The sequence below is a fragment of the Corapipo altera genome, unplaced genomic scaffold, assembly GCF_003945725.1.
Source record: "Corapipo altera isolate COAL_440 unplaced genomic scaffold, ASM394572v1 116, whole genome shotgun sequence".
Taxonomy (NCBI): Eukaryota; Metazoa; Chordata; class Aves; order Passeriformes; family Pipridae; genus Corapipo; species Corapipo altera.
The window spans coordinates 178,380-205,838 of record NW_020884953.1 but is presented as its reverse complement, the minus strand read 5'-3'; the positions used below and the strand labels follow the sequence as shown (position 1 = coordinate 205,838).

The 27,459-nt window shown below is 42.9% G+C and overlaps 1 protein-coding gene across 8 annotated transcripts in view; it reads right to left on the bottom strand.

The window, feature by feature from the left end:
• Nucleotides 1-27,153, bottom strand: part of PKHD1 (PKHD1, fibrocystin/polyductin) — a 261,116-nt gene extending 233,963 nt beyond the window's left edge. For 3 of the 8 annotated variants that reach the window (XR_003530915.1, XM_027663422.1, XM_027663424.1), the window contains exons 1-20: nt 26,135-26,315; nt 25,126-25,247; nt 23,980-24,057; nt 22,059-22,203; nt 20,976-21,075; nt 17,513-17,570; nt 15,845-15,923; nt 13,311-13,385; nt 11,842-11,906; nt 11,211-11,250; nt 10,323-10,393; nt 8,187-8,288; nt 7,248-7,343; nt 6,006-6,141; nt 5,062-5,176; nt 3,901-4,176; nt 3,235-3,324; nt 2,529-2,622; nt 1,899-2,041; nt 965-1,095 (exon numbers count right to left, since the gene is read on the bottom strand). Coding sequence is in view for 7 of the 8 variants with exons in the window: in XM_027663422.1 (XP_027519223.1) it covers nt 965-1,095; nt 1,899-2,041; nt 2,529-2,622; nt 3,235-3,324; nt 3,901-4,176; nt 5,062-5,176; nt 6,006-6,141; nt 7,248-7,343; nt 8,187-8,288; nt 10,323-10,393; nt 11,211-11,250; nt 11,842-11,906; nt 13,311-13,385; nt 15,845-15,923; nt 17,513-17,570; nt 20,976-21,075; nt 22,059-22,203; nt 23,980-24,057; nt 25,126-25,177 (1,946 nt within the window). In the remaining variant the exon portion in view is untranslated. Of the gene's footprint in view, nt 1-964; nt 1,096-1,898; nt 2,042-2,528; nt 2,623-3,234; nt 3,325-3,900; nt 4,177-5,061; nt 5,177-6,005; nt 6,142-7,247; nt 7,344-8,186; nt 8,869-10,121; nt 10,177-10,322; nt 10,394-11,210; nt 11,251-11,841; nt 11,907-13,310; nt 13,386-15,844; nt 15,924-17,512; nt 17,571-17,646; nt 17,709-19,104; nt 19,195-20,975; nt 21,076-22,058; nt 22,204-23,979; nt 24,058-25,125; nt 25,248-26,134; nt 26,316-27,043 lie in introns of those variants that run through there. The other 5 variants (XM_027663423.1, XM_027663425.1, XM_027663426.1 and 2 more) reach the window with 5 other exon arrangements.
• Nucleotides 27,154-27,459: the final 306 nt, after the last annotated feature.

The window sequence follows — 27,459 nt, the reverse complement described above, 5'->3', positions numbered from 1 at the left end:
CTTACTGAGTAGCTTGTGATCACTCTTAACATGTCTCTGATGAGTTCCCCATAGTGAGAAAAAAGGTTTTAAACCGCAGAATCACAGAATAGTTTGGGCTGGAAGGAGCCTTAAAGACCATCTCATTCCAACTCCCTGTCATGGGCAGGAACATCTTCCACTAGAACAGGTTGCTCCAAGCCCTATCCAACTCAGCCTTGAACATTTCCAGGAATGGAGCATCCACAGCTTCTCTGTTCCAGTGCCTCACCTCCCTCACAGGTCTCTGCTTATGGGTCCTTTTTTGCATCACAAGAGTGGAATGTGGGAATGACTGTCCGCTCTATTTTTGGCAAAATACTATGATAGCATCAGTGACCTCGATGGGGGTCAATCCAGAATTGGCACCCTTGAGAATATCAGACCATTGCTTAGGGCTCCCAGTTCTCTCCATCAAGTTCTTCTGACACTCCTGGTTTTTTTAAGTGTGTCTGCCCAAAATTTACATCTACTACCAAATGTTTTCTACCCATGGAATTTGAAGTGAGTAAAGAAAATCAATGACTACACCAATTTCCAAAACATTGTGTACCAGTGATCTCATGAGGTTCCTGACAGGGAAAAAAACACAATCAATTCATCTCCCTGTTTCACTGCAGAAAATCCACTGTCTGAGGTTAAAGAAACTGGGAAGCTATTGTCCTCAGAAATTTTTCTGATGTGTTTACCACAAACAGAGCAAACTCTTCATCTGTGCATTACTGAGGTGAGATACTGCATGTGACAAGGAACATGGAACTTCACTCAGTAAATCCTCAGAAAGTATGGAGTCCCATTCCAGGGGTGCCTCTCCAGGTAAGAGCACATGTCAGCTTACCCCTGCTGACAATTTGATCCTGTACAGATGAGAACTTCCCTCCATTTTCCCACTGCAGTTCCTTACTATGGAAAGTGTAATCTCTGGAAACCACAACTGTCTGGATACCTTTTAGAGTCAGTGTGATTGAAATCCCATAGGCAGGTGAAGTTCTTCTTCACTGAACATGATGAGACATTAGTGTAGGACACAGAGATAAGAAGGATGTTGCTCATATGGCCTTTGTGAGCAAAACATACCTGCAAAAATGAGGGAATAAAATTTTCACAAGTCAAACCACAGGTAATTTGTACATAATTTATATATGTGATGTATGGAGAAGATAGTATATTCTGTTTCAAATCCAGTTTAGCAATGGGTTGTTCAGCCTGGAGCAGAAAAGACTCCAGGGAGACCTTAGAATCCCTTCCAGTGCCTAAAGAGTCTCCAAGAGAGCTGGAGAGGGACTTCAGAAAAGAGTATGGAGTGACAGGGCAAAAGGGAATGGCTTCAAAATGAAAGAGAATAGATTTAGATTGGATATTAGGAAGAATTTCTTCTCTGTGAAGGTAGTGAGGCTCTGGCATAGGTTGCCCAAAGAAGCCATGGGTGTCCCATCCATGGAAGTGTTCAGGGCCAGGCTATTTGCCTTCCCCCAGATGGCAAAGAAAGGGCAACAGAGTTGAAACCAAGCCCTCATTTATATTAGAAGTAGAAGATTAATAGAAAAGTGAGTGATAGTGGGCCCCAGATTACAAGGTTTTTTTCCTTCTGTCAAGAAGTGGTCACCCCTACTTTTCCCATCTTTCCCCAGCACCATCCCACTCTTTCCTTTCCATCATCAGGGGTTGCATCCCCAGGAGCAAAGAGCAGCCAGATGTGTTAAACAATATCAACATCTCAGGGATCTCAAATTACCCACTCTGTCCACCAGCACAGTCCAAAGACACAATTCTTTGTAGATTTGGTGGGATTCTAAGCAGACCAGATGATTTTAAGTTGCTGATTGGGCTCTGAGTATTCAATTCCCAGTACAGCCTACTCATTAAGAGCATCCACTTACGTGTGTATATTCGGTAAGGTCATATCTTGGTAGTGTGGATGGGGAGGTTTTCAGCAGCTGGCTTGGTCTGTGAACACTGAACCTCCCACAGAAAGGCTCCATTCCACTGACAGTGTGTCCTGTGGTGATGATGTTCTTCATATCTGACAGATAAAAGAAACAAGAGGAGAGGGGATGTTTGAAGGTGATTCAGAAGACACCAGTGCAGTCAAGAGATTCATGAAAATACAGAAAGTGGGTATCCAAAAATTGGCAAACAGTCCTACTCTAAGTATTCTCCTGCCAGAATTCAAGAAGGGTTTGGACAACACTCTCAGGCACATGATGTGATCCTTGGGGTTGTCCTGTGCAGGGCCAGGAGTTGGACTCAATGATCCTTGTGGGTTCCTTCCAACTCAGGGCTTCTGTGACTGTGATTGTTATATTGATCATGTTGTTTTTAATGCTAGTTCAATGAACTTCCCCATGAGAATACATACAAATAATGGATAGCTGAGAAGCATAAATATATATACTTACACCCCTTATAAGTGTAAATTTACTCTCACTCAAAGTTTCAAGCACATTTATTTCATAAAGGAAATCAGCTCTCACAGTAAATACTGCTTGATTGACATAAAAGATCACTACCTCCTTTCTCAAAACCATCGTGGAAAAGGATTTTAGCAGAAGCTGGCTCAGTTTCACATCCTACTGAAAGGAGTTCTTCTATTGCTCTTTGCACCTTAAAAAGAAATTAAGAAAGTGAAAAGCAGTCACAGTCCAATGGTTTCTGGATCATGTCATCAGAGAGCCTCAACACACACGTCATCACTCCATTTTTCATTAGCAAGGGACCGGTGGCACAGCAGATCTGAATGAGCAGGCAGCCAAATATTAAAAGAATAAAAATATAAAAGAATAAAAGAATAAAATTCAGCTCAACAGAGTGTAAACTCCCATGTCTGGTACCTTTCAGGTGTGAGGTATGCACAACCTAATGACTATCATGGAGTTATCACCCAGGGTTGTTATAGCACTGACTACATCAAGAAACAATGGGAGATTCTGTCTGAAGCCAGAGCCATACTCTACACACCTGACTTTAGAGAAGTCTAAGAGTCTGGTTCAAGGGAATTCCAAGGTATTTGGAGGATGTGATATGCTTAGAATACACCTGGGACTCAAACCCCCCAAAAAATCTCACCGTGAGGCAATCTCAGAAACAAAAATCACCCCTACATCATGTAAAATTTATCTCAACTTCGGGGCCAAACACTTAAATGCTGTCAAGTACCAGGTGTCCATTGGTTCCTCCCCAGTAGAGGACCAAATATGTGTGTTTAATGGCACCTACCTGGTGAGCTGTAGCATTTGTGGGGATCATTTTGTGCAATGTGTTGTTCCAGGAGATACTGAAACACCCTGTACCAGACACCGTCAACATCTGGCAAGCAAAGAAGCAAACAAATAAATGGAAAGAAACACAAACTTCATGAGATACATTCCAAACCTGGCTTCTTCTACCGAGGAGGATTACATGGCACATATTTTGCATTTTTAAGCATATGTAAAACAAGAATTCCTTCCAAGAGACACTTCAGCTACTCTGAAACTGTTCTTGGTCTCTACTGACACAAACCTAAATTCTAAATCTAAATTCTTAAATTATCAGGATCACAAGGGGTACATGACCTGTGCAGACACACTGACAGCCACAAACAGTCCCTAAAGCTCCTGAGCTGCAGCTGTGGGGTTTAACCACCAGGAAACTCTTCCCTCATTGTTGAGGGTTTGCATACACCCACCAACGTGTAAAGAAATGTACACCGGTGTGTGTAAAAACCCTGAGCGATTGCAGCTCATGATACTCTTCTCATCAGCTGTCTCAGGGTTAAAAACAAGGTGGGAACACACTTTCACATGGAGCATCAGCACAGACCTTACAATTAGGACTTTTTGCCATCCAGGTCATTTGGCTCAGGGCTAGTCCAGCTCCCAGGGTCAAGAACACAGCACTGACCTGCACTTCTGGAAGATGCAAAGCATGAGCCCGGATTTCATGTCTTTCAATGTAGTAGCTGTCCAACACATGGGGGTTCAGCCACGTATTATGTATCTGGACTCCAACTCTCATCCCATTGCTGGGTGTCTTGCCATGATGTAGTGCTTCCAGGTAGTACCTCGAACCAGCAGTCAGCTCAAATTTCTGGGATTTTGGCTGCCAAAGTTCACTCCAATTCTTCACCCAGTTCTCAGACCACTCTGAATTGCCAGCAGGGAGAGAAGCAATTCTCACCTGTGTGCAGAACAACCAAATCAGTGTCACACAATGGTTTGGGTTGGAAGGGACCTAAAAGATCATCTCATTCCAACCCCCTCCCATGGGCAGGGGCACCTTCTAGTAGACCAGGTTGCTCCAATGTCAATGACTGATTTAATGGCTCCAAACTGAAAGAGAGTAGATTTATATTGGATATTAGGAAGACATTCTTGTCTGTGAGGGTGGTGAGGCCCTGGCACAGGTTGCTCAGAGAAGCTGTGGCTGCCCTATATCCCTGGAATTTTTCAAGACCAGGATGGATGAGGCTCTAGTCTATCAAAAGTTGTCCAGGCCCATGACAGGGAGTTGGGACAAGATGATCTTTAAGGTCCCTTCCAACCCAAATCATTCTAGATTTCCATGTAATATGCTACCATTAGTAAGAGTAATAATGTTATTATTTTTTAATAGATAAAAAGTATTTTATATTTCTTCTAGACCTGTTCAGTTGCTAGGCTCAAGAATAGTCCAGATAAATAGATCACCTTCATTAGAGCATCCTCTCAACTTCCCAAAGGCAAGGATCAACCTTTTCAGAAGGCAATATTTCAACAATCAAAAAAGGAGGTAAATTGAGGAAATCAGAAAGCAAACTTCCAGGTCCCTTTGCAGATTGTCAGCAATTGCAATTTGCTGAACTGAAAAAAAAGTCTTCTGGAAAAGACAATCAACAACTCTGGTTGCAAGCATGAGTTTTTTATGAGCTGAACAATTGACAGATCCAATCTAAAACATCAAATATTATTACACAGATTTCACTCTTCAATAGATTCGTAAGGGCAAACAAGTCAATTCCATTTTTATGACCTTAACTAAAACAATTTTCATCCTAATCTCGTTTTTCTCTGCTCAGAGTTATACCTTATGTTCTGGATCTTGGGACAAACTCAAGTAGAGAGATGCTTGACTGTCTGCCTGAATCCAGAAGGTGTAATTATTGGTCTGAGGAGCCACAAAAAATCCACGAAGCCTGGAACTAAGCAAAAGGAGAACATCATAACACAGCAAAAAAACACCCCATCCTCCCACCCCACCTTCAAGTGTACATCGAGTAACGAGGAAACACCATGAAACCAACAAAACAAACCAATACATTTTAAAACTGAAGGAACCTCAAAAATACTCAATTTCACACTAAATGTAATTTATTCTTTATGAAATTTTCCAAAAAGGATAGAAAAAACAGCACCAGGAAATTAAGTATGTTTTTGTTGGTGGTCACTATTTTGTGCATTTCTTCTCAAGCAAAGTCTTAACCTTGAACACACAGGAAAAAGCCAAGAACACACTCAGAATCAACCAAGAAAAACAGAAATGGTAAGAAAAAATGAGAATTCATGCACACTGCACATTTTTTCAAGGGTTTATCTGAAGAGGCAATGACACCAACACAGTTTAGATATTTCCACAGCTTGGGGCAAATCACTTGATTTCCATTAACTCCACATGTGCTGCAGCTGCCAAAATCAGCTGAGAATCTACCCCTCCACATCCGGCTCAAGTCCAACCCAAAATAGCCTCAAGCTGGAGTTCCTTCTACCTCCACAGCAATTTCTTTTGTGGAATTTCAGCATATCTAGGCCAGGTAGAGCAGAAATACTGAGGGAAAGCAAAAGGAGGAAAAAATAAAACACTTCACTGCATATTTTAAGCTTCAAAAGGACCTCAGAGCAAAGGGTTTGCTTTGATTTGCAGGAGCTGTGCAGTGAGGCTCTGCTGTAAAGAGCTGTCAGGTGTTTTTGCTGCACCTAGCACTGCTAAAGGTGATTGCCATGGCTTCATGTCTTTTTAAGATCACTGAGTACCTGAAGGACTTCTTTGCCCCAGACAGGAACCTTACTGGGGAGCTGGCATTAGGTACAAACTGCCATCTGTATCCAGGACCTGTTTCTGTCAGATCAGAGGCATCATCCCAGACTTCAAAGAGAAGCCCTCTGTTTCCTAGAAAGTTAAAACAAAAGTACTCTCAGCAGCAGGCAACAGAAATGCCAGAGCACATGCTGGAATCAGTGGTGTAGGAGGTAGGCCACAGAGAAAATTTTAATAATAAATTGGCTCTGTTTGTGGGGTATTTTGCAGTCTAAGGTAGAACACAGATCTCACTTTAGGGAATTTGTTCTACCTTGAAATCCTCCACAAGAAATAACAAAAATCTCCACAGAGCAGAGCATCCAACCAGCTCCCATGTCTGCTCCTGCAGGAAAAGGTATTGAGATGATCCACAGCTAAAATTAGGTAAATCTCATTTTATGCACAATAATTTTCTACTGCAGTGCTCCACTCAAGCAGCATCCCCAGAAACCTCTGCAGCAGCTCTAGTTCAGCTAAATATTATCCATACTTTTTTCCCCTCATTTTCCACAGCCCTGCTCACCAGTCTGACCTTCCTCCCACCATCACCTGTCTGCACATGGGGGGCTGAGCTCTCCACCCTGCATTTCCTGGCTACAGAATCATAGAATGGCTTGAGTTGGAAGGGACCAGTAAAGGTTCTTTAGCCCAATCTCTCTGCAATGAGCAGGGATATCTCCAACTAGATCAGGTTGCTCAGTGCTCCATCCAAACAGACCTTGAATGTTTTCCAGGAATGAGGCCACCACTTCTCTGGGCAACCTGTGCCGGGGCCTCACCACCCTCACTGTAAAAGATATCTTTCTTAGAACTAATTTAAATCAACCTCCTTTTAGTTTAAAACCATCACTCCCCGCCCCATCACTACAGTCCTTACTAAAAGTTTATCCCCATCTTTCTTATAATCCCCCTTTAGGCACTGGAAGGGGCTTTCAGGTCTCCCCAGAGTCTTCTCTTCTCCGGGTTGAACACCCCCAGCTCTCTCCTCAGTCTTTCCTCATAGAAGAGATGCTCCAGCCCTTTGCTCATTTTGTAGCCCCTTTCCCTATCAAACCATGAAGAAACTGGTCTAATGTTGAAGCAGACAGTGTTCTGGAAAGCTCTGTTTCTTGATTGCATTCATCACCAAATGATTTTTGCCCTGCATTTCCATGTGTGTTTGCTTGTTTGGACCTTCAGTTATTTGAACACCATACCTGGTTGGGGGGCACCAATTCTCCTGTTCTTGCCTACAGCCTCAGTGGTGCATCTGATTTGCTGGGGAGAGACGTGCTTGACTTTACAGGGGACACCTGTGAGAAAGAAAATGAGACAAATGTACTGTGTGAGACTTGGAAACACAGCTGAGCTGCAGCATGACCCCATCTTAGAATCATAGAACTGTTTGGGTGGGAAAGGACATTTAAAGATTGTATAGTCCAACTCCTGCCATGGGCAGGGACATCTTCAATGAGATGAGGTTCCTCAAAGTCCCATCCAACCTGGCCTCAAACACTTCCAGGGATGGGGCAGCCACAGCTTCTCTGGGCAACCTGTGACAGGGCCTCACCAGCCTTATTGTAAAAACATTTCTTCCTAATATCCCATCTAACCCTGTCCTCTGGCAGTGGAAGCCATTTCTCCTTGTCCTGTCATTCCAGGTCTTTGTCCCAAGACCCTCTCCAGCTCTCCTGGAGCCCCTTTTGGCACTGGAAGGGGTTTCAAGGTCTCCCTGGAGCCTTCTCTTCTTCAGGTGAACACCCCCAGCTCTCCCAGCCTGTCTCCAGAGCAGAGGGGCTCCAACCCTCAGAGCATCTTTGTGGCCTCCTCTGAACCTGCTCCAAGAGGTCCATGTCTTTCCTATGTTAAGGACTCCTGAACTGGATGTGCTATTCTGGGTGGGGTCTCACAAGGCTGAAGAAAGGGACAGAATACCCTGCCTCAACTTCGTTTCTGAATGGGATTAACAATTCTCTGGAAGCCTGGGCTGGTACTACCAGAAAGCAAAACATTTCATGCCCACAGTCAGAATAACTGGAGCTTCCTGAAGGTGATTCCTACAATTTCCACACTGTTATCACTAAACATTCCTTGGGGTTTGTGCTCAGGGCCATGATCACTGTATTGCAAAACCAAGTATTTCACATTTCTCTCACCTGCAGCAGTGACCTGCACTGGTTCCTCAAAGAAATCCCCCATGACAGTGAGATCAGTGCCCCCTCCAAGGCTCCCTCCAACTGGGAACACAGAGGTTATCTCTGCAGGGGAAGGAAAAGGAGAATCTGAAAACAAGCATTGGAAAATTACCTCCAGCCCTATTTCTGTGAAAGCCTGCGGTGCACTTGCACTGTTTCCAGCCAGAGCAGCTCCTGTGAATGAAACCAACATCTCACTGATCCTTCCTGGGCATTTGACAACCTCTGGGATTACACCAGGAATGAACAACATAGAGAACTTGGCTGCATGACAGGAGAAACACTGCAGTGCTTGGGCTGTTACTCAGCAGTGACTGCATCTGTCATGCTCAGATTGCAAACTGGTCTATCCTGTGCTATTGAGGAGCTCTGAAGAAAAAAAAAAAAGATGAAATTAAAACTGTTTTAATCCTTTTGACCTCTTCTGACTCACTTCTCAATTTAGCCCATAGGTTTAAATGTTACCACACTTTCCAATCATCTGACATCTGAGTGTCCACTTCATGACCATGAGATTCTTTCAGGATTTTATCTGTTACAGTCATGTCCCTCCACACTGGAAAACTACTTTTCTCTTTGATGACATTTTATCACTTTGGACTCAGACGTCCTAGTTTAACCACCCAGTTGTACTTGTCTAGATCTGAAAAAAAAATAAAAAAGACTAATAAAAACCTGTGAGGGATGTTGATCTATATCTTCTTTTTCATTGTTAATTCATCTGTTGCTTAATCTTTGATTTTACAATATTGACTAATGGCTAGCACAGTACGGTCTACTGGATAGATCTGGCAGATCTTTCTGCTTGTGCTCTGCCCATAGACAAATTCATACAGAGTTATCTCATTTTAATTTGCCTCAACTTGTAAATAAGGACATTCAATTATCCTTCTTTACAAAGTGTTTTTAATTTATGGGTGAAACAAGTAGTATGTTATAAACAATATACAAAACATAGACGTGTATTGGCTACATAGGGCTTTTTATATAAAAAAAGTTTTTGTTAACTCTTGAACCAAGATTCTCAGATGCAGCCCATAAGGAATTAATGCATTTATTACATCAATTTCAGTGAATTCAATATCAAAAACTTGGTGGGACCTTGCTGGGGACCTCTGCAGGTGAACCAAGTGGTCTTTCAATGGTTTGGGATGGAAGGGGCATTAAAGATCATTCCAACCCCCTGCCATGGGCAGGAACACCTTCCACTACACCAGGTTGTTTCAAATCCTGGCCAACCCGGCCTTGGACATTTCCAGGGATGGGGCAGCCACAGCTTCTCTGGGCAACCTGTGCCAGGGCCTCACTACCCTCACAGTAAACAATTTTCTCATAATATCCAGTCTAAATCTCTCCTTTTCCAAGTTCAAACCCATTACCCCTTGTCCCATCACTATCTGTCCATGTAATTCTTTAATACTATTTGCATATGACCATAACTTCAAGCAGATGTTCAGTATTTCATTGCCTCCTGCCTACAATAGAGCTGGAAAAGTCACATGTAGGTTATTTTTAATGAGCCTTAAGTCATTTTATAAACTAATGGTGCAGTAAACCTGCCATTCACCACTTATCCAGTACTCAATTCTTGGAGTGGTTGAACATCATCTCCTTGTTGCTGATGTGCAAGTTATCTTAAGTTCAACATTTCTAAAATCTCAACCCTATCAAACACAGAGTGATTTACAGGGCAGAAGTTTCTGTAGGTGCAACATCTCAAGTCTACAACTGATCTGATAGGAAAAGGAACAACGATAAAGCAACATCATCCCAAGCCATGCCATACTGCTGTTCTGTGGCTGGCTTTCTTAGGTTAGGCTGCTCAAAACAGTCAAGCATATCCCTGCCCAAGAGGATCACTAAGACACTGGGGATGTTAGAGGCAGCACATCCCACCTTAGCACATAAATCTGCTTATCTTGAAATTTTTGATCTGCAGCTTTTTGCGTAGTCAAACCCATACCAGGGGAGTGGCACTGCAAGATGAGGACACAACAGGATTGCACCCCTGGGAAAAGCAACAGGGAGAAGTCCTTTCCTAGACCACACAAGGACTTCCTGAAGACACTGCAGCAGTGAGGGGGATCATTGTAATACCTGAATGTGTTTGATACAGGAAAAGCTCCTGTTTGGCACTGATGAGCCAGGAACCTTTGTGTACTACTGACCTGCAAGAGAGAGAAAATGCCTGAATGATCCTTGGCCATTTAAGTTAAAGCAGACCTTCATTTAGCAGAGCTGACCACTCACTCTCCAGAGGAACAGTGGGACATTTCTGTAAGATCCAACAATGCCTTTCACCAGCACATTGAGGCATTGACTCACGAGATCCCATTACACGGTTGAAACACTTTAACAAAGTACTAACACATTGTAAAGTATGTTTTGACACTTTCAGAACCCATTTTCACCTCCTTTTATGGCTAAACTATTTCCCATTTGGATGAATAATTAAAAGCGAAGTGAAAGTATTTTATTCAGCTTGGTTTAATAGATTAAAGAATGGTTTGGATTGGAAGAGACCTTAAAGATCTCATTTTGTTCTGACCCCTTGCCATGAGCAGGGACAAATTCCACTACACCAGGTGGCTCCAACCTGTCCTTGGACAATTCCAGGGATGGGGCAACCACAGTTTCTCTGGGCAACATGTGCCACCAACCTCACAGTCAAGAATTTCTTCCCAGTATCCAACTGAACACCACCCCTCCAGTTTAAAGCCATTCCCCCTTGTCCAGGATAAGATGTCTTATGCTTTGAATGCTCAAAGTAAAGTAGTAAAGTACCAAAATGTAAATGGGCTGGGGTGAAACCTTGTGCCTTTTCATTCCCAATCTGACAATTATTTTCTCAAGAAAACAAAACCTCATTTCTAAGCAATGAAACACATCATTCAGTAAAAACATCATTTGCTTAGTCTGGACAGCAAGGCATCTGTATCCCCACGCAAAACCAGAGAAAAAGGGAAAAAAGATTCTTTTACTCACTTTCCTTTGTTAAACACTGAGAAGCTGATGTTGTGGGACCCTGGAGGAGAGAAAAGTATAACATGCTTTATGGCAAAACATGAAGTGCATCCTACCAAACCTTGCCCAGGTGTCATGGGCCCAATTCTCGTCTTCCTTACAGCAGTAAGGAAAGTGTATTTCATATATTTAACTCAGAATATCTTTCCCAAACAAGAAGCTTGCTGCTCAAAGCCTCCACAAGAAATTAGAAGCTTCTTCAGAACACTTGGAAGTGAGGAGAAATGAATGGGATCCAACCTGCTACCAGAGAGAAAATACAGGGAAGCACCCAATTTATTCCTCTAACAAAGCAGTAAAGGGAAAGTCCACCACAGATAAGAAGGATTATAGCAGTAAACTGAGTAAGGACAAATCACACTATTGCTGTCAGCAGTGCCCACATCTCGCCATGATTTCACTTCATGTTCTTCCAGGCTGTGCAGAGGTCACAAACCACAGAAATGGCTGTGTTGAAGGCTGATGAGCCCTACTTTGAAGCTGCTTTTGTGGACTCAACCCTGAGCCTTATTCTTTGGAGACAGAACAGAAACTATCCTCTGAAGCTGCAGGAATAGCAGAAACTCACGATTTTTACTCCTTTTTCACCAACCTATGTGGTTTCCTTCCACCCGGCACTGCAGGGTCCCCAGTCCATCCTCTACCCAAATGGGATAACTGTGGGGAGACAAAGGACTTTGCTGAGTCTTGGGAGCCAAAAGAGAAAAATACAGGGAGAATCATCCAAACAATAGGTGTATAAGCCCACATCTTCTAAGATAGTCCTGCTTGACTCCATTTAGAAACAAAGGACAAAAACTGGTGAAATGGAAGAGGAACAACTCATCTTCCTACTGATGATCGAGAGTTCAGCAGATCAGGAGGATGTCTCCCAGTAGTACAGTGCTCCAGCTTGGCCCCCTTAAACCTATTCCCAGAAGCTGAGCCTGTTGGTGACCTTCAGAACCCCCATTTGAAATAAAAAACTGGGCAGGGACAAGTGTGGGCACGGGGCAGAATGAACAGGAGGACAAAAGCACTGCCCCTCTACTTGCTCCTCTGCATGTCCCTAATGTGTAAGAAGGAACAGGTAGCAATTAAACCAGATACGATGGCATTACATCAGCCTTCAGGAGTCATGGAATGTTGGACATACCATCATCAACTCACATTTTCATTTAAGTTCTCCTCTTGGGAGCCAGGAAGAATTTTACACTGTGATAAGGGGGTCCAGCAAGGACCCCAGGAGCCTTAGGACACTCTTCCATGAGAGCAGGTTTTTCCCCTGGTTCCCTGTTAAAGTACCCTCCTCCTTTTCCAGGGTTCACAAGCACTGTAAGAAGTGCATCACTCATAAAAGAAACACTGCTGCAGAGCCCATGGCTTTGTCCACAATTAACAGAGTGCAAGATCCAGCAGCCTAAAGGGTCTTGTGCAACTTACAGAAGACAAGAATACATGAACTCTCCCTGGAAGCATCCAAGACCAGGTTGGATGGGGCTTGGATTAACCTGGGATAGAGGAAGGTGTCCCTGCCCATGGTAGGGGCTTGAAACTAGATTATCTTTCAGGTTCCTTCCAACCTAAACCATTCTGTTATCCTATTAATACCAAATAATAAATAGTGCTGGGACCCAGGTACCAGAGCCTGTCTGTCCATGCTGTTAAATCCCAAGAGCTACTCACCAAATTTAGGTTCAGATTAGCTAATCTGCCTTTAGAATTAGTGCCTATATAGGACTGAAGACAATGCATTGACCAGGGTCAATAGGTAGTTTGGAAATGGTTACTTTGTTTTGGAGCTTAGAGAGTTGAACAGAACAGATGTGGCCAGGGCAAGGGGTGTCATCTCCAGGCCAGAGAACAGCCCCTGGCCCTGCCAGGCTGTGGCTGGAGCCACAGAGAACTCGCAGCCCTCACCCACCCCATCACAGATCCTATGGGCAGCTCCCCAGGGTCTCTCCCCACCTCAAGCCAAAGCAGAAAAGTCTCTCCAAAAGCCATGAATTAATTTATTTTTTTGTGCACAAGCTGTGCTGCGCCCTTGCACCAAGATAAACAAAAAATAAATGAAGAACTGACATGCTTCCAGCTTGTCTGTCAGCAAAAGAGCAGAGACTGGTCCATCCATCTCCTTCTGCTGTAAGGGTAGCTGGCCTGGGCAAAAAATAAACAGGAAAAATGAGACATAAAGCAACATGGAGCTCCACAAATTGAAACCTAATCCTGTTAAAATCAGCGGCCAACATTTTCAAGTAGGACGGGAACTTCCCCTCACTTTTACACAGCATTTATTAATCTTTTATCTCTTCACCTGCAAAGTGTATTTCCCAAAAGTGGGAGGGCTCTGGCGCTGCCCCGGGGACCGTGTGCCGCCGGATGGGGAGAGAACTGCGACACCCAAATACTGCAAGAACTGCACCTCTGTAAAGATCATGAGTGGCAGGAACATCTTGGAGACAGCTCTGAATGACCTGATAGCTCCTCCCTGTAGGCAAGGCTGAGCTCCAAGAGGGCTATACTCACCCTTACCTTCCAGAAGAAGCAGGCAGCATCCCTTACAGCAAGTAATTCAAGATGCAACTCAGCTATTTCTTTATTTCTTTGAGGAAAAACACTACAATCTCTACCAGGAATCACCCAAGCTCCTAATAGCAAATTTAAATATCCCCACCTTAAAGAACCAATATGGAACAACTTCAGCTGAAGAGGAGGAATCAGGCAGGAGGAATAAACTCAGAGTAATTAGCAGTATAAGCAAAGGTTGGCAATTCTTTGAGAATCAAGAGGCAATCATGGGAAATATGTAATTAAAACCTGTTATGCAAACACTCTGTGATGACCCATCCTTCAGAGTGTAGTTTTCTATGACCAATGCTTCAGAGTGCAGTTTTATGAGGTTTAAATAGAAGACTTTTCTTTTATTAATACAGGTGGCTGATAGTGAGAACCTTTTCTTTTAAGGAAGACTATAAAAAAAATTCAGTGCTGCCAAACGTATGTTCATCATCACTGGACCACTGAATCCCATACAAAGCATGAAAAAGGGGGCAGAACACCCTTGAAAGTATAATAACCATTCTCTTTTTTTTGCTCCAAATCCCAAATCAGCGTGACTGAAGGACAGACTGCTCTGGTCAAGTCCAAGTCCCCACCTGGTACATATTTCCTAACACACCAAAAATGGGCAAATTATTCATGTGAAGCTCCAAAGGGAACCTGTCTGGAATGCTGAGATTTTTAGGCCATTTCCTTTTGGTGAGGTTAAGCTGTAAATGAGTAATCCAGCAGTGGAGTATGAGGCACGTCCAGCCTGCAGTCACACAGAACAGCCTTTCTTCCCACTGAGCAAAGGTTTCACCGGAGGCAGGTAAAACAATAATTACTATCAAACAAAGGATGTTGATGTGCAGCAGTGTAGGGCTGAGAAATGGGTGCAGCTGATATGGTAGGAATCTGCACTGGAGTTTCATTCATGCAGGCAGAGAATTTAATTAATTAGCAAGGGACATTTCCATTCAGCTTGAGAAGTCATTAAAAAGCATCCAGTGGTTAAGTATCTGCTGCTGCAATTAAAGTTTCTTACTAGTGGGAATACACACCTTTCCTGGATTCTGAAATGGTCCTGAAAATGCCAGCACAGTGACTATGGGTTAATAGTTTTTCTATAAAATGCTCACCTGGGCTTAGTTCTTCGCTGCCACGGACACAAGTGCAAGGAAATAATAAATTAGTACTTGATAACATATCCATACATATGGAAATAGATATGATATGCATCAGGACAGTGTTGATGCTCACTTTGGATTGGTTGTTCTTGACATTCTTTACAGAGAGGGTTATCAGGCATTGGAACGGCCTACCCAGAGAGGTGGTGGATTCACCACCCCTGGAGGTTTTTAAAAAGAGATTGAACGTGGCCCTTAGTGCCATGATATAGTAACTGGAGTTGGATCAGGGGTTGGACTTGATGATCTTGGAGGTCTTTTCCAACCCAATCTATTCTATGATTCTATGATTCTATGATTCTAAAGGGCTGCTGCCCTGAAGTGAGTTTCTTAAATCTACTTACTTTTCTCTGTTACATGTGATCATAGAACAAAAAAAAAAAAACAAACCAGAAATCAAACCTTTGAAAACAAGGAAATACCCAGAGAGGGTTTAAAGCAATGAAAAACAAAGCCTTTTGTCTCAAAATACTTCTCCTTTATCTTCTGTCTCACTAGAACATCTGCTTCAAACTAATAGTTTTTTCTAAAAAATGCAAATGGAAAGGGAAAATTTATTTAACTTTTCGATCCTGACATTATTTTAATTAGTTAAATTTTAATTTGCTAGCCAAAATAAAATCTACAGCAACCAGCTGCAATTACACTACAATTCACACTGAGCTGTGATTGACTGTGCTGCCAGTAAACAAACTAACCAGCTTAATGGACCAGTTGCAATTAGATTAACAAAGTTTGCTGGAGCCCAACTCATGAGCTGCAATAAACCACAAAGGAAGTAAATGGCAATTCTGGGCCAACTGGTTGCAATTTATTGCTGTCGAGGAGGCTGATGGAAGAAATGCCAATTTACAGGGACTGGGGCAGACACTGCCTGTAGATAATTACCCATCAATATAATCCATGTTGAAGTCGAAGGTCTCATATCTTCCAGCGATTGTCTTCCCATAAATCTGTATTAAATTTCCTGTTTAAAAAGGAAATGGAAATTGAAAAGAGCCTTTTAAAAGCAGAGAACTCATTTGCAGATTCTGCGAGCTGAGCAAGAGGAATCCTCAGTCTTTGTGAATTTTACAGAGACGCCTGCGCTGATGACTACTCTCAGCTTCTACCATGGCTCGAGAGACTTCAGACTTATTCACTTTTCCCACCAAAAGTCCATTCCCAATTTTTTAGCAGGTCTCCTATATTTGCACTGAAAAGACATTGTCCTCAACTCCTTTGTTAACTAAACACCACATTCTAACCCAATTCCACTGTAGAACCTCAGGAGATAATCAAATTGACATCACTTGTACATTAGACAGGGTGAAGGTCTAAAGAAGGACCTCAGCATATCTGTGGCCAGTTGAATCACTCCCAACACTCCATTGACCACACTGTGGGAGAGCTTCATTCAGTCACCTGCACAGGGGTGTCTTACATCAGTTGAGACACCCTATCAAACACCTTTGGGAATAGATATTAGGAAGAAATTCTCCCCTGTGAGGGTGGTGAGGCCCTGGCACAAGTTGCCCAGAGAAACTCTGGCTGCCCCATCCCTGGGAATGTCCAAGGCCAGGTTGGACGAGGCTTGGAGCAACCTGGGATAGTGGAAGGTGTTCCTGCCCATAACCAGGGGTTGGAATGAGACCTGCGTTAAGGCCCTTTCTAATCCAATTCTATCTGATCCTGTCCTTCCACTATGGTTCCAGAAGGGAATAAGTCCTCCTAGTCCTGCCTCCCCCTGCTACATGCAGGTCCTTCGTGCTCCAAGACATTTGAAATAGCACTAGACAGTGTTGTTCTCATGCTCTTCACTGACCACACTGGGAGGTCAAACATCCAGCTAACAGATAGAAATCTCCATGAAGACACTCTAAAGCAGGGCATGAGAATCTAGAGCTGAACTACACCTGAAAATAATTGGAAATAAGGGATTGATTTAGATTTAGGAGCATCTCTGTGATCTCATCATACAAGTGTCTCTCTGCATTAAGAGACCAAAATGTTTTGATTAATCTTTACTTTGGACATTGAACTTTCCATTTTCTCTAAAGAAATCTGAAAATATAAAAATTGATAGAAATAGGAAAAAACCCTTGTATATGCCAATTAATTGTTCAGACCAAAAACATTGAATGTCTTCTCACAAAACTTTTAAGTGTGATCCAGAGCCCCATTAACCTACAGGTCTGTATGGTGTCGCAATATGAACACCTAACAGTCAATTCTTCTTAAAACTACTCCTAAATAAACAAGGTATGATGACTCAAGAGTTGGGATGGATTAGATTTATCAATCTACAGAACAACATCATTCTACTCAGGCAGAGCTGGGCTACAGGAGCCAAGTACCAAATAACTTGGCCGCTGCTGGTTCACCATTTTTGTACCCAATGCTGCAGACTCTCCCCCCTCAGACAAACCCATTTTCCTGTCCAGAATGAGTTTAGACATTAAAATCTGGTGGTGTCCATTTTATTCCCAGCAAGACAGACCTCTCTTAAGGAGAAAGACAGTATGAAACATCAAATAATAGTTTAAGTGGGCTCCAGCATAAAGAAAGATCCCGTACCTGGGATGCCAGATGGTGGATTTATTTGGTAAACCACAGGTGTCTGCTCAGCAGAGAACTGCAAAGAGAAATTTGTAGTTAAATGGAAGTTATTTTCAGTGCATTGCAACATGATCTGATGGTGCATTACTCACAACACAGTTGGCAACTGCATTTCAGAGACCTCCACTTCAAATCTGATCTTTGAAGCAGAGTCCTGCTCCAGGAAGGGAGTAAGGAGAAATATTCCCTTCTTACCCCACCTCCATTCAGAGTATGGGTTACTGCTATTTTTACATCCTCTTTTGTGCCCAAATTGCCCACCCCGGCTTGAATCAATGCCAGAAGACACACTTTAATACACTACAAAGTTTCCAAGCCATACTTTGTCTAAAGTTAAAACCTGCATTTTATCCTGCATTACGGCACCATTTTTCTTCCCAAGAGTATATACTTCGAAAGTATTTCTTTATCACAGAAATTAAATACTTCAGCCACCCTTTAGCAATTTTTTTTGATACCCTAAAACAGTGGAGCAGTGAAAGAGCTTGTATTGGCCCATCTTAATGTAGTGTAGTACAACAGACATGTCTTTGGGAAAGAACTACCTTGAACTCTGAGGGGAAAAAAGCCCTGAAGATTGAGTCCAACCATTAATCTAACACTGCCAAATCCACTAAACCATGTTCCCAAGTACCACATCTACACATCTTTTAAATCCCTCCAGGAATGGTGACTCCCCAACTTCCCTGATGTTTGACAATCATTTTGGGTAAGAAATTTTCCTTAATATCCAATTTAAGCCTCCCCTGCTGCAACTTGAGGCAATTTCCTTGTCCTGTGTCTTGTAAATTGGGAGAGGAGGCCAAACCCCACCTGGCTCCAACCTCCTTTCAGGGAGCTGTAGAGAGTGAGAAGGTTCCCCCTGAGCCTCCTTTTCTCCAGGCTAAGCTCCCTCAGTCACTCATCATCAGACTTGTGCTCCAGGCCCTTCCATTGTCCTTTTTTTTGGATATGTTCATCTATGATCCCTGGCACTTACAGACGCTGCTGGCAGCCCAATAAATAGCACAACAAACCTGATTTGCTAAATCAAATCTAAGACACCGTTGCATTAATGTGGGTTTTTTCCAAGCTTTCCTTAAACCATTCCCTTTCAGAGCTCAATCTCTGCCTTCTCTCCTCCTCATGGTCATGTTAAAAATGAAGGAGTAGGCACCAACTCCCTCCAGCAATGGCCACTTCTGGGAAGCAAAGGCAACATCACATCATACCCCATGCTAGAGATGATGTGGAAAAAGAAGCCAAAGCCAGCATGAAACTGGGGCCACTGGCTGACACGAGTCTTTTGAGCTGCTCAGACTTGTTGCTGCCTGCAGCGGCGTTTTCAGCCTAATGTGGAGGCAAAATTAATTTTTAATTCTCATAGCTCCCAGGTCCCAGTCCCAAAACAAAGAGACACACTGTGTTTTATTTAGCTTGGAATGTGCCTCATTAATAGCATCCCCTGGTGATTTTTCATCAACTCTCTAAGCCAGCTGAAACACCCAATGACTCTTCAGCTTTAATGTACAATTTTCTGAGAACGCTGGGCTCTCCTGCTCGATACTCACAGTCAGTTCAGAGGTGGGATGTGACTTTTAAACACAACAGGCCTCATCCCAAAACACACAATCATGGTTAAGGATTCTGTCCTGTGTGAGATCATGGAATGGTTTGGGTTGGAAAGGACCTTAAAGATTATCTCATTCCAACCCCCAACCATGGGCAGGGACACCTTCCACTATCCCAGATTGCTCAGAGCCCCCGTCTAACCTGGCCTTGAACACTTCCAGGGATGGGGCAGCCAGTTTCTCTGGGCAACCTGTGCCAGGGCCTCACCACCCTCACAGCCAAGAAGCTCTTCCTAATATCTAATCTAAACCTATGTTCTTTCAGTTTGAATCCATTCCCCTTGTTCTGTCTCTAACACATCCTTGTAAATAGTCTTTCTCCATCTTTCTTGTAGGTTTCCTCCAGGTACTGGGAGGCCACAATTAGGTCATCCCAAAGCCTTCTCTTTTCCATGTTGAACAATCCAAATTCTCTCAGCCTTTCCTCATTGCAGAGGTGTTCCATTCCTCTGATCATCTTGGCAGCCTCCTCTGGACTCACTCCAACAGGTCGATGTCCTTCCTGTACTGGGGACCCCAGATTTTGACACCATTGTCATAAACTAGTCTAATACCACCATACTCCAAAACCTCCTTAGACAGTGTGTTTTGACACTGAGAACCAAAGGGGAAATCCCGGTTGGAGGAGGAGCAACAGATATGAAATCACAACTGAGGTCTGAGTTCTCCAAATCATGCTCATCTTAGGTGGAGAGCTGTCCTAGATGTGAAGAGATTTCCATTCCTGGAACCAGCTGTACCCATGGTCACCTGTCAGTGGCCACCCTGCAGCTTGCAGAGCAACATCAAAAGTTGCCAGCACTGGATCTTCTGACACAACAGGATCTTCTAAATGTATGGCTTAAGGACAGAGATAAATTAACCTAGACCCAGATTTTTCATTCAGAAAGGCCTCTCAGGTGACCTGGTCTACCCAGTGCCACTGATGAGTACCTCGATGCACCAAGTTTTAAAGGACAGAAGGAGCATCCCAGTTTCTTGTCCTGACATGCAACCAGATCTACAGCATATGAGAGAGAAGAGAATCATGACCAGCACGTTAAGGGAAGTGACTTTAATTTTAAAGGAGAAACCTGAAGACAGGTTTAGAAATTTGTGTTGAAGCACAAACTATGCATATAGACAGTGTGGTCCAGATATGTATTACTGGCCATAAGGGATGTAGCTCAGAGAGGTTACTCTAATCTCATGAGACCCCACCTGGAGTACCACATCAAACTCTGGGACCCCAATATAAGGAGGATGTGGAGCTGCTGGAGCGAATCCAGAGGAGGCCATGAAAATGCTCCAGGGGCTGGAGCCCCTTTGTTCTGGAGACAAGCTGGGAGAGCTGGGGGCGTTCAGTCTGGAGAAGAGGAAGATCCAGGGAGACTTTAGAACCCCTTCCAGTATCTAAAGGGGTTCCAAGAGAGGTGGAGAGGGACTTTGGACAAAGGCCTGGATTGACAGGATATGGAAGAATGGCTTCAAACTGGAAAAAAAGCTAAATTTAGACTAGATGTAAACAAGAAATTTTTTACTGTGAGGGTGGTGAGAACCTGGCACAGGTTGCCCAGAGAAGCTGTGGCTGCCCCCATCCCTGGAAGTGTTCAAGGCCAGGTTGGAGGAGACTTGAAGCAACCTGGTCTAGTGGAAGGTGGCCCTGCCCATGGTAGGAATGATCATTAAAGATGATCTTTAATGTCCCTTCCAACATTAACCATTCTATGATTTAATTATTTGAATATATTCCCTGTGACACAGTGTCTGCAGTTGGACTCCCTCCAGTACCTTGAATCCTTTATCATCACTTCTATGTGATTGGTGATTACCTTGAAAGAATAATTCTCTTTCTCCAGTCCAGTCAGGTTGTTAATCACACATCCTTTAAAGATCACCTCCACGTAGTACAAACCCTCCTGGGGTGAAGATCTAGGTGGAAGAGAATGTGTTATATTGTATTACTTTTACAGACTTCGTGTTAATTTTTCAGGAAATGTGAGGTCCTTCACAGGGACTCCATTCCTACCAAACCCAATGGGGCTTCAATAGAGTAAAGCAAATTTATACTGTCAACCCAAACTTCACACATGTGAACCCAATCTCTAAAACAACAATTTAAAAGAAATGTGGAGTCACAGCAAGAAATCACAGTTAAGTGCAGAAGGTGACAGGACCACATCAGAACTCTACCCAAATTATATGTTAATGCAAAACAAAAACATGTTCATCAGACATGCACGAACGATAATTGGTATTCATTAGTAATGAAATGACCCAGGGTTGCCTGGATCTGCAGGGCATCTTGATCCTGGTCGGTAAATTAATGCTGCATCCTTAATGCACACAGTTTCTCAGCACAGTTAATTCTCAGAATTAACTCCCAGCCAAATTACAGCAGCAAGAGATGAATGAGCCCCATTAGGGTCCCTCCTACAGCCTCCAGACACCCCAGTCTTCCAGTCAAGCAACCCTTTCCTAAAGTTATGACAGGACAGAAAACAGGCACCTTAGACTGCCCAGCTGATGCTTGAAACCATATTTATTTCTCGCTCTACTCATAACCTCTCCCTATGATCTTAAATAGGCTGAGGATACCAAAAACCGGTAAAATCTCCACCAGGATTTTCTTAGTTGTTTTGCATCTGAGAATTAGATATCTACAAACCTTTGAAGGTCTGAGTCTAGACTATCCCAGAAGCCTCAACGAGACCCTCATGTTAAATAGCCTCATGCTTTATTAAGTTGAAACAAGAATAAATGCAGCACAGCTTAGGAGATGCTCAGGTGTGGGCACTGTAGGACAAAAAAGGATTCTTTCAACTCCTAAACTGCCTGTACAGACACTGAAAGAAAATGAGGATCCTACCAGACAAACATCAAGGTCTCACCCACAGTACAGTCATGGATCATACCTTGTTCTGCATCTTATAGTGGGTAAGTCAAAATACAGAGGAGAGACATCACAGAGCAGCCTGGGCAGGTCTGGATTCACCAGGAACACCTCCAGCTGGGACATACTGGCTGGAGAGACAGATTCTATCTTGTGGGAGGCTGAGCCTAAGTAATAAAGTCAATCAGAAGAGCTCTGTGAGGACAGGATCACTCCCATTAAGACACATGATAAATATTTTTCAATATGCAACCCAACTTCTCTAGGAATAATGTTTAGAGCCCTTGATCAGGCTTTTTAAAATTACGCTTGTGCGATTTTATGTTGTTGTGGTTTAACCCCAGCCAAGAACTCAGTCCCACACAGCCACTCCCTCACCTTCCTCCTGATGGGACAAGGGAGAAAATTGGAAGGGTAGAAGTGAGAAAAGTCATGAGTTGAGGTAAAAACAGTTTAATAATTAAAAAGAAAAAATAATAAATTGTAAGGAAAAGAAAAAAGTAACAAAGAGAGAAGAAAATAAATCCCAAAATGACAATTAATGTAAATGAAAACAATTGCTCACCACAAACTGACCAATGCCCAAATAGTCCCTGATGTACAGAAAGTTTTATCTGAGCATGAATCACCATGTTTAACTTTTGTAGCATAATCAAACAAAACAAGAAATGCCGAAGGGTCACACACAACTTTCCCTTTGCACCAGGTGGTTCCCAGTCCACAGACTCACTTTAAATGACAACAGTGGTTTCATGGTTTGCAGCAAACTATACATTTCCTCATGGTTCCAGGAAGGTTTTTCCCCTTCTCCCAAGGCCTGTCTGTTTCCCCCCAACAAAAAAAACCAAACTCTGCTTGAACTGATTTCGCAGCTCTGCCTTCACACAGTGTTGTTGGGGAAACATCTCCCCTGAATCATTTACTTGAAAAAGACCTTTAAGATCATTGAGTTCAACTGTTCCCCCAGTGCTGCCAAGTCTACCACTAAAACATATCCTCAAGTGCCGCATCCACACATCTTTTAAAACCCCCTGATGACTCTGCCCCTGCCCTGAGCAGCCAGTGCCAGGGCTTAACAACCCTTTCCATGAAGAAAATTTCATAATATCCGTTATAAATCTCCTCTGGCACAACTTAAGGCCGTTTCCTCTTGTCCTGTCCTTGTCACCTAGGAGAAGAAGATCTACCCCCTGTGCTTCAACCTCCTTTCAGGGAGTTGTAAAGACCTGAACTTCCTTTCTTCCCTCTATTTCATCATCTCTCTGGGAATGCACGATATTCAGACAAGAAGTCTAACACCATTCATTGTAGTTATAAATGATTGAGAGTCAGAATTTGAGCAGTTAAACCAAATATACAGCCGGTTAAAGGACCAGCTTTCCTCCCAATGAATCAATATTCATCACTGTGGAAAAATCAAGCCTAGCTGATTTTGGGTCCAAATGGGTATGACTTCTAAATTTCTGAGATTTATATTCAGAACTCATGTTATCATTAGTGTTTTTAAAGCTCCAGCACTACAGGACTTATGAAGGGAGGAGACTTTCAGCTCTTCTTCAAAAAAAAGGATGGCTGGGGAGAAATTTCTAGCTCTACATCTGCAAAAACAAGGCAAAAAATGTTTCTTCTCTTGCTTAGGAAAAAACCTTCAGCCATACCTTATGAAGTGATAATTTCAAGCTGATTTCATGTTATGAGTGTCACAGCCCACGGCTCTGTTGCTTATGGTTTGTCACTCCAGCCACTAATCTCACAACGGAACTGATTCTCTGTTACTTTTACACCCCTGAAAGTGTTCAAGGCCAGGTCGGAGCAACCTGGTCTAGTGGAAGGAGTCTCTGCCCATGGCAGGGGTTTTGAACGAGACGAGATTTAAGGACCCTTCCAAACCAAACTTTTATGATTGTACTTTGACATACACTTCCTAGGAATTTAAAACTCACCATCCAGAGGAATGGTAATCCAGGTTCCTCCAGCAACACTGCCCTCCTGGGGCTCGATGAGTGATCCCGTGGCTGCCACTGCAAAAACAACCCATCAGGCTGAAGTGTCATGCAAACATCCAAAATACCTTGTTCAGCATTAGAGACACTGGTCTGAGAGCTGTCCTCCTGTAATTCCACCCTTCTTCTCATTTCTTCTTCTCAGGCATCCAAATTAGTCATATTGCCCATCCTTTATCCCTCCAACCATCTCCCCCATTTGATAGTCCTGCTTCCCCTCAGTGGGGTTTTAGTGCCTTCAGGACTTGGTTCACCAAGCTGCAGCTTGAGCCTCCTGTCCTCCTCAAGAATTAAAATAAAGATGATGTTTACTAATCCAGCTCTCAAAGAAATGTGTTTGCTGACTTCTGTGCACTAGACTGCCCACAAAATATAACCTCTTCTTGCTCCACAACAGCCTGTCCAGCTCTTTTTTTCTGAAGTCCTCAGGAAAGACATACAGGCCTGGAAAGAAACTCCTGCTTCATGGTGTTAAGTCTCCTATAACTTGCTATGGCCATGTCTTTCATAAAGGTATCAAATTCATGAGATAATTTAGGACTTATTTTTGGTACCCTCATTCTCTGAAGCTAAGAGATGAACCAGTGGTTGGCTTTTTTTTTTGTAGCCACTGACCAGAATTTTCCAGAAATCGTTTTACAGGGATATCTAGTTTGCTGATTAAATTTTAGGGGGTTTCCAGCTACTTAGTTCTGTCTGGTTGCAATCTCAAACATCACTATTGGTCACTGAAGCCCAGCATTGGACACCCTTGTATCATGAGCCCTTAATATCAACATGCAAACAGTGACATATGTATCATCAAGTGAATCAAAACCAATAGGTACGATATGAACTCAGGTAGAACACAGAAAATTTAAAATTAATTAAAAAAGCTACACTGGTTATGGAAATAATGCCATGAAAAAAAAACCTGATAAGGTGGATAATGTCTGGTATGCTGCATATATCCCATAATATTCAACAGCTTTTAGAGATGTTTATCCATGTCAGGATGCAGTTAGTCTGTATCTATTCTATTGGCACTGGATTTTCCTGGTGTTTTATGACCAGGGTGGTTGGAAACACCACCTCTCCATCACCCACCTGCCAAGAATATCAGCCCAGCACTCAGAAAGGATGTTTTCCAGAGGTTCATCTTGAACACTGAATGGAGAATTCATGAGAGTCTGGCTCCAGAATCAAGGCTTGGGGCCTTAGGACCTTCCCTGTAATGTTAAAACAAACCTCACATGAATTCTTTCTTCACAGTGCAAAACTGTGTGAGCAACAGCTGTGAATTTTTCTAATAATTAAACAAAATAAACATTTGAGTACTTGTAGACTAGGTCTTACTTGCTATCATAGCCTGACACATCCCACATTCCCTTTGTAAAGTCCATATCAGGAACTGTTCTACCACTTAAAGACAGACCATCAAATTCTGCTGTCCTCATCCTGAGTTTTGTACTAGTAAGGAAAAAAATTGGGTGAATTGATTTAGCCACATTTTTATATAACAAAACTATTTGGGTTGGAAGAGACATTAAAGATCATTTCATTCCAAAGTCCCTGCCATGGCAGGGACATCTTCCATTAGACCAGGTTGCTCCAAGCCTATCTGACCTGGCCTTGAACACTCCCAGGGATGAGGCATACTTTTCCTCTATTACTATTATCATAAACATAGTTTTAAGATAATCCATATAATATACATCACAATCATGAAATCTCAGACAAAAAATCTCTTCAGAGCTGCTGGGTAAGAGCAGGGCTGCACAGGGATGAGCAGTGGAAGAAGGGTGGGATGGCACCTTAGAAAAGATGCAACAGGAGAGTGACACTCTTGGAGGTGAGATTCGGGTAGAAGCTTACATTAGAGGTATGAGAAAAAAACTACCACCATAAAGCAACTTCCAAACTTCTATTATTATACCACAAGACCTACTGTAACTACTCTCACTATATTTCCTGCATATTTTAACATCCTGCAATGGTCAGGGGTCAGGGTCCAGAGCCCTGATGCAAGTGAATGTTGCATTTCAAAACAAGTGCATAAAATATCATTTATGTTTAATTTTATTATTCTTTTATGTCTTTTGCTGGTATTAGTTACCTTAATCAATTTGTTCTTCTTCCATTCCTCCGATGAATGAAGTGCAGTAGCTCCAGTATCAGCACAACTGCTCCATCCCTTTGATGCCAGCTCTACCACAATTTTCGGGCCGAGGTTGTGTTACACACTTGGTTCAGTGCTGAAACCCACCAGACAAGTTTCTGAAAAGGCTCAAATCCTGTCACAGACAGCTCAGAGCCCTCCACTGAGTGTGCTTAATCATTAACCTAAGCTGCTTGCTGCTATTAACTGTTTTGTTCCAAAACTGTAATTACCATAGCAAGAATAATCTGGAATTGTTCTTCCATTGGTGCATGACTAGATCCTCCAATAGGAGGACAGTGAATCCATTTTATCCTCTTTTTTTCCCTGCAATGTGACATAAAAACTATTGGAATGGTTTCTTGATATGCCAATATTCAATCTGGGACTTTCACAGCAAGTGGACTTCAAGGTTCCCTTATATATTCTTAATTCATTTTTTCCATGGCATTCCCAACACTGTTGGTATTTGGTGGGAACGCCCAAAGGGTGTTTAGATCCCTTACCACATCTCAAGTACCTACTCCCCTGCAGATCCTGTACCATCTACTGTGGAAAAGAGGGCAGTAGACTTACACAGGGTTATCTCTTTCATCCCAGGGAGAGACTGGGCTGCAGGGTAGACCCAACTCAGCCCACCTCAGACACTGAATAGTATCTCTACTCCCACCTCTGCATTCCTCTGTTTGAAGCCCAGATGGATTTTGTTGGAGTCACCAGATGGGTTGCTGAGCCCCTGCGCTTCCATGGATGCCTTCATGGAAGTTTCCACCGAAATTTGGAGGAAGCTCTCAAACCCCACAGCATAACTGAAGTTTAATGAGTTACCACGAACCAAACATCAGCAGCACATTTTCATCCTCTTACCTCATCCCCAAAGAGAGGTGAAACAGGATTGCTTGTTCTTCCTCAACCTTGATTCAGAGACACAGTGGCACGAAGTCACGGACAATCAACCCCCAGTTGCTCTGGAGCTCTGCCCAGCAGTGGAACCAGTTGTGTGTGGTTTATCCTTAGGCCAAGCCCCAATGTCTCAGCCACATTTGGCCAATGATTACAGGAACCCAACGCAAGTTAACCCCATCCTGCTCAGTAACCTACACTCAGTTTACTTATTAGCTGGGATTACAGTGGAAACACAATCAGAAGAAAGAGTGAACTTGAGGGAATTCTCAAACAAAAAGGTAGTGCCAAAGAAGAGACAGTTCAAAGATGACAACTTAAGGACAGCAGAGAAAGCCAGATGCTGGTAACAGGGTTCACTGACAGAACTAAATGAGAGG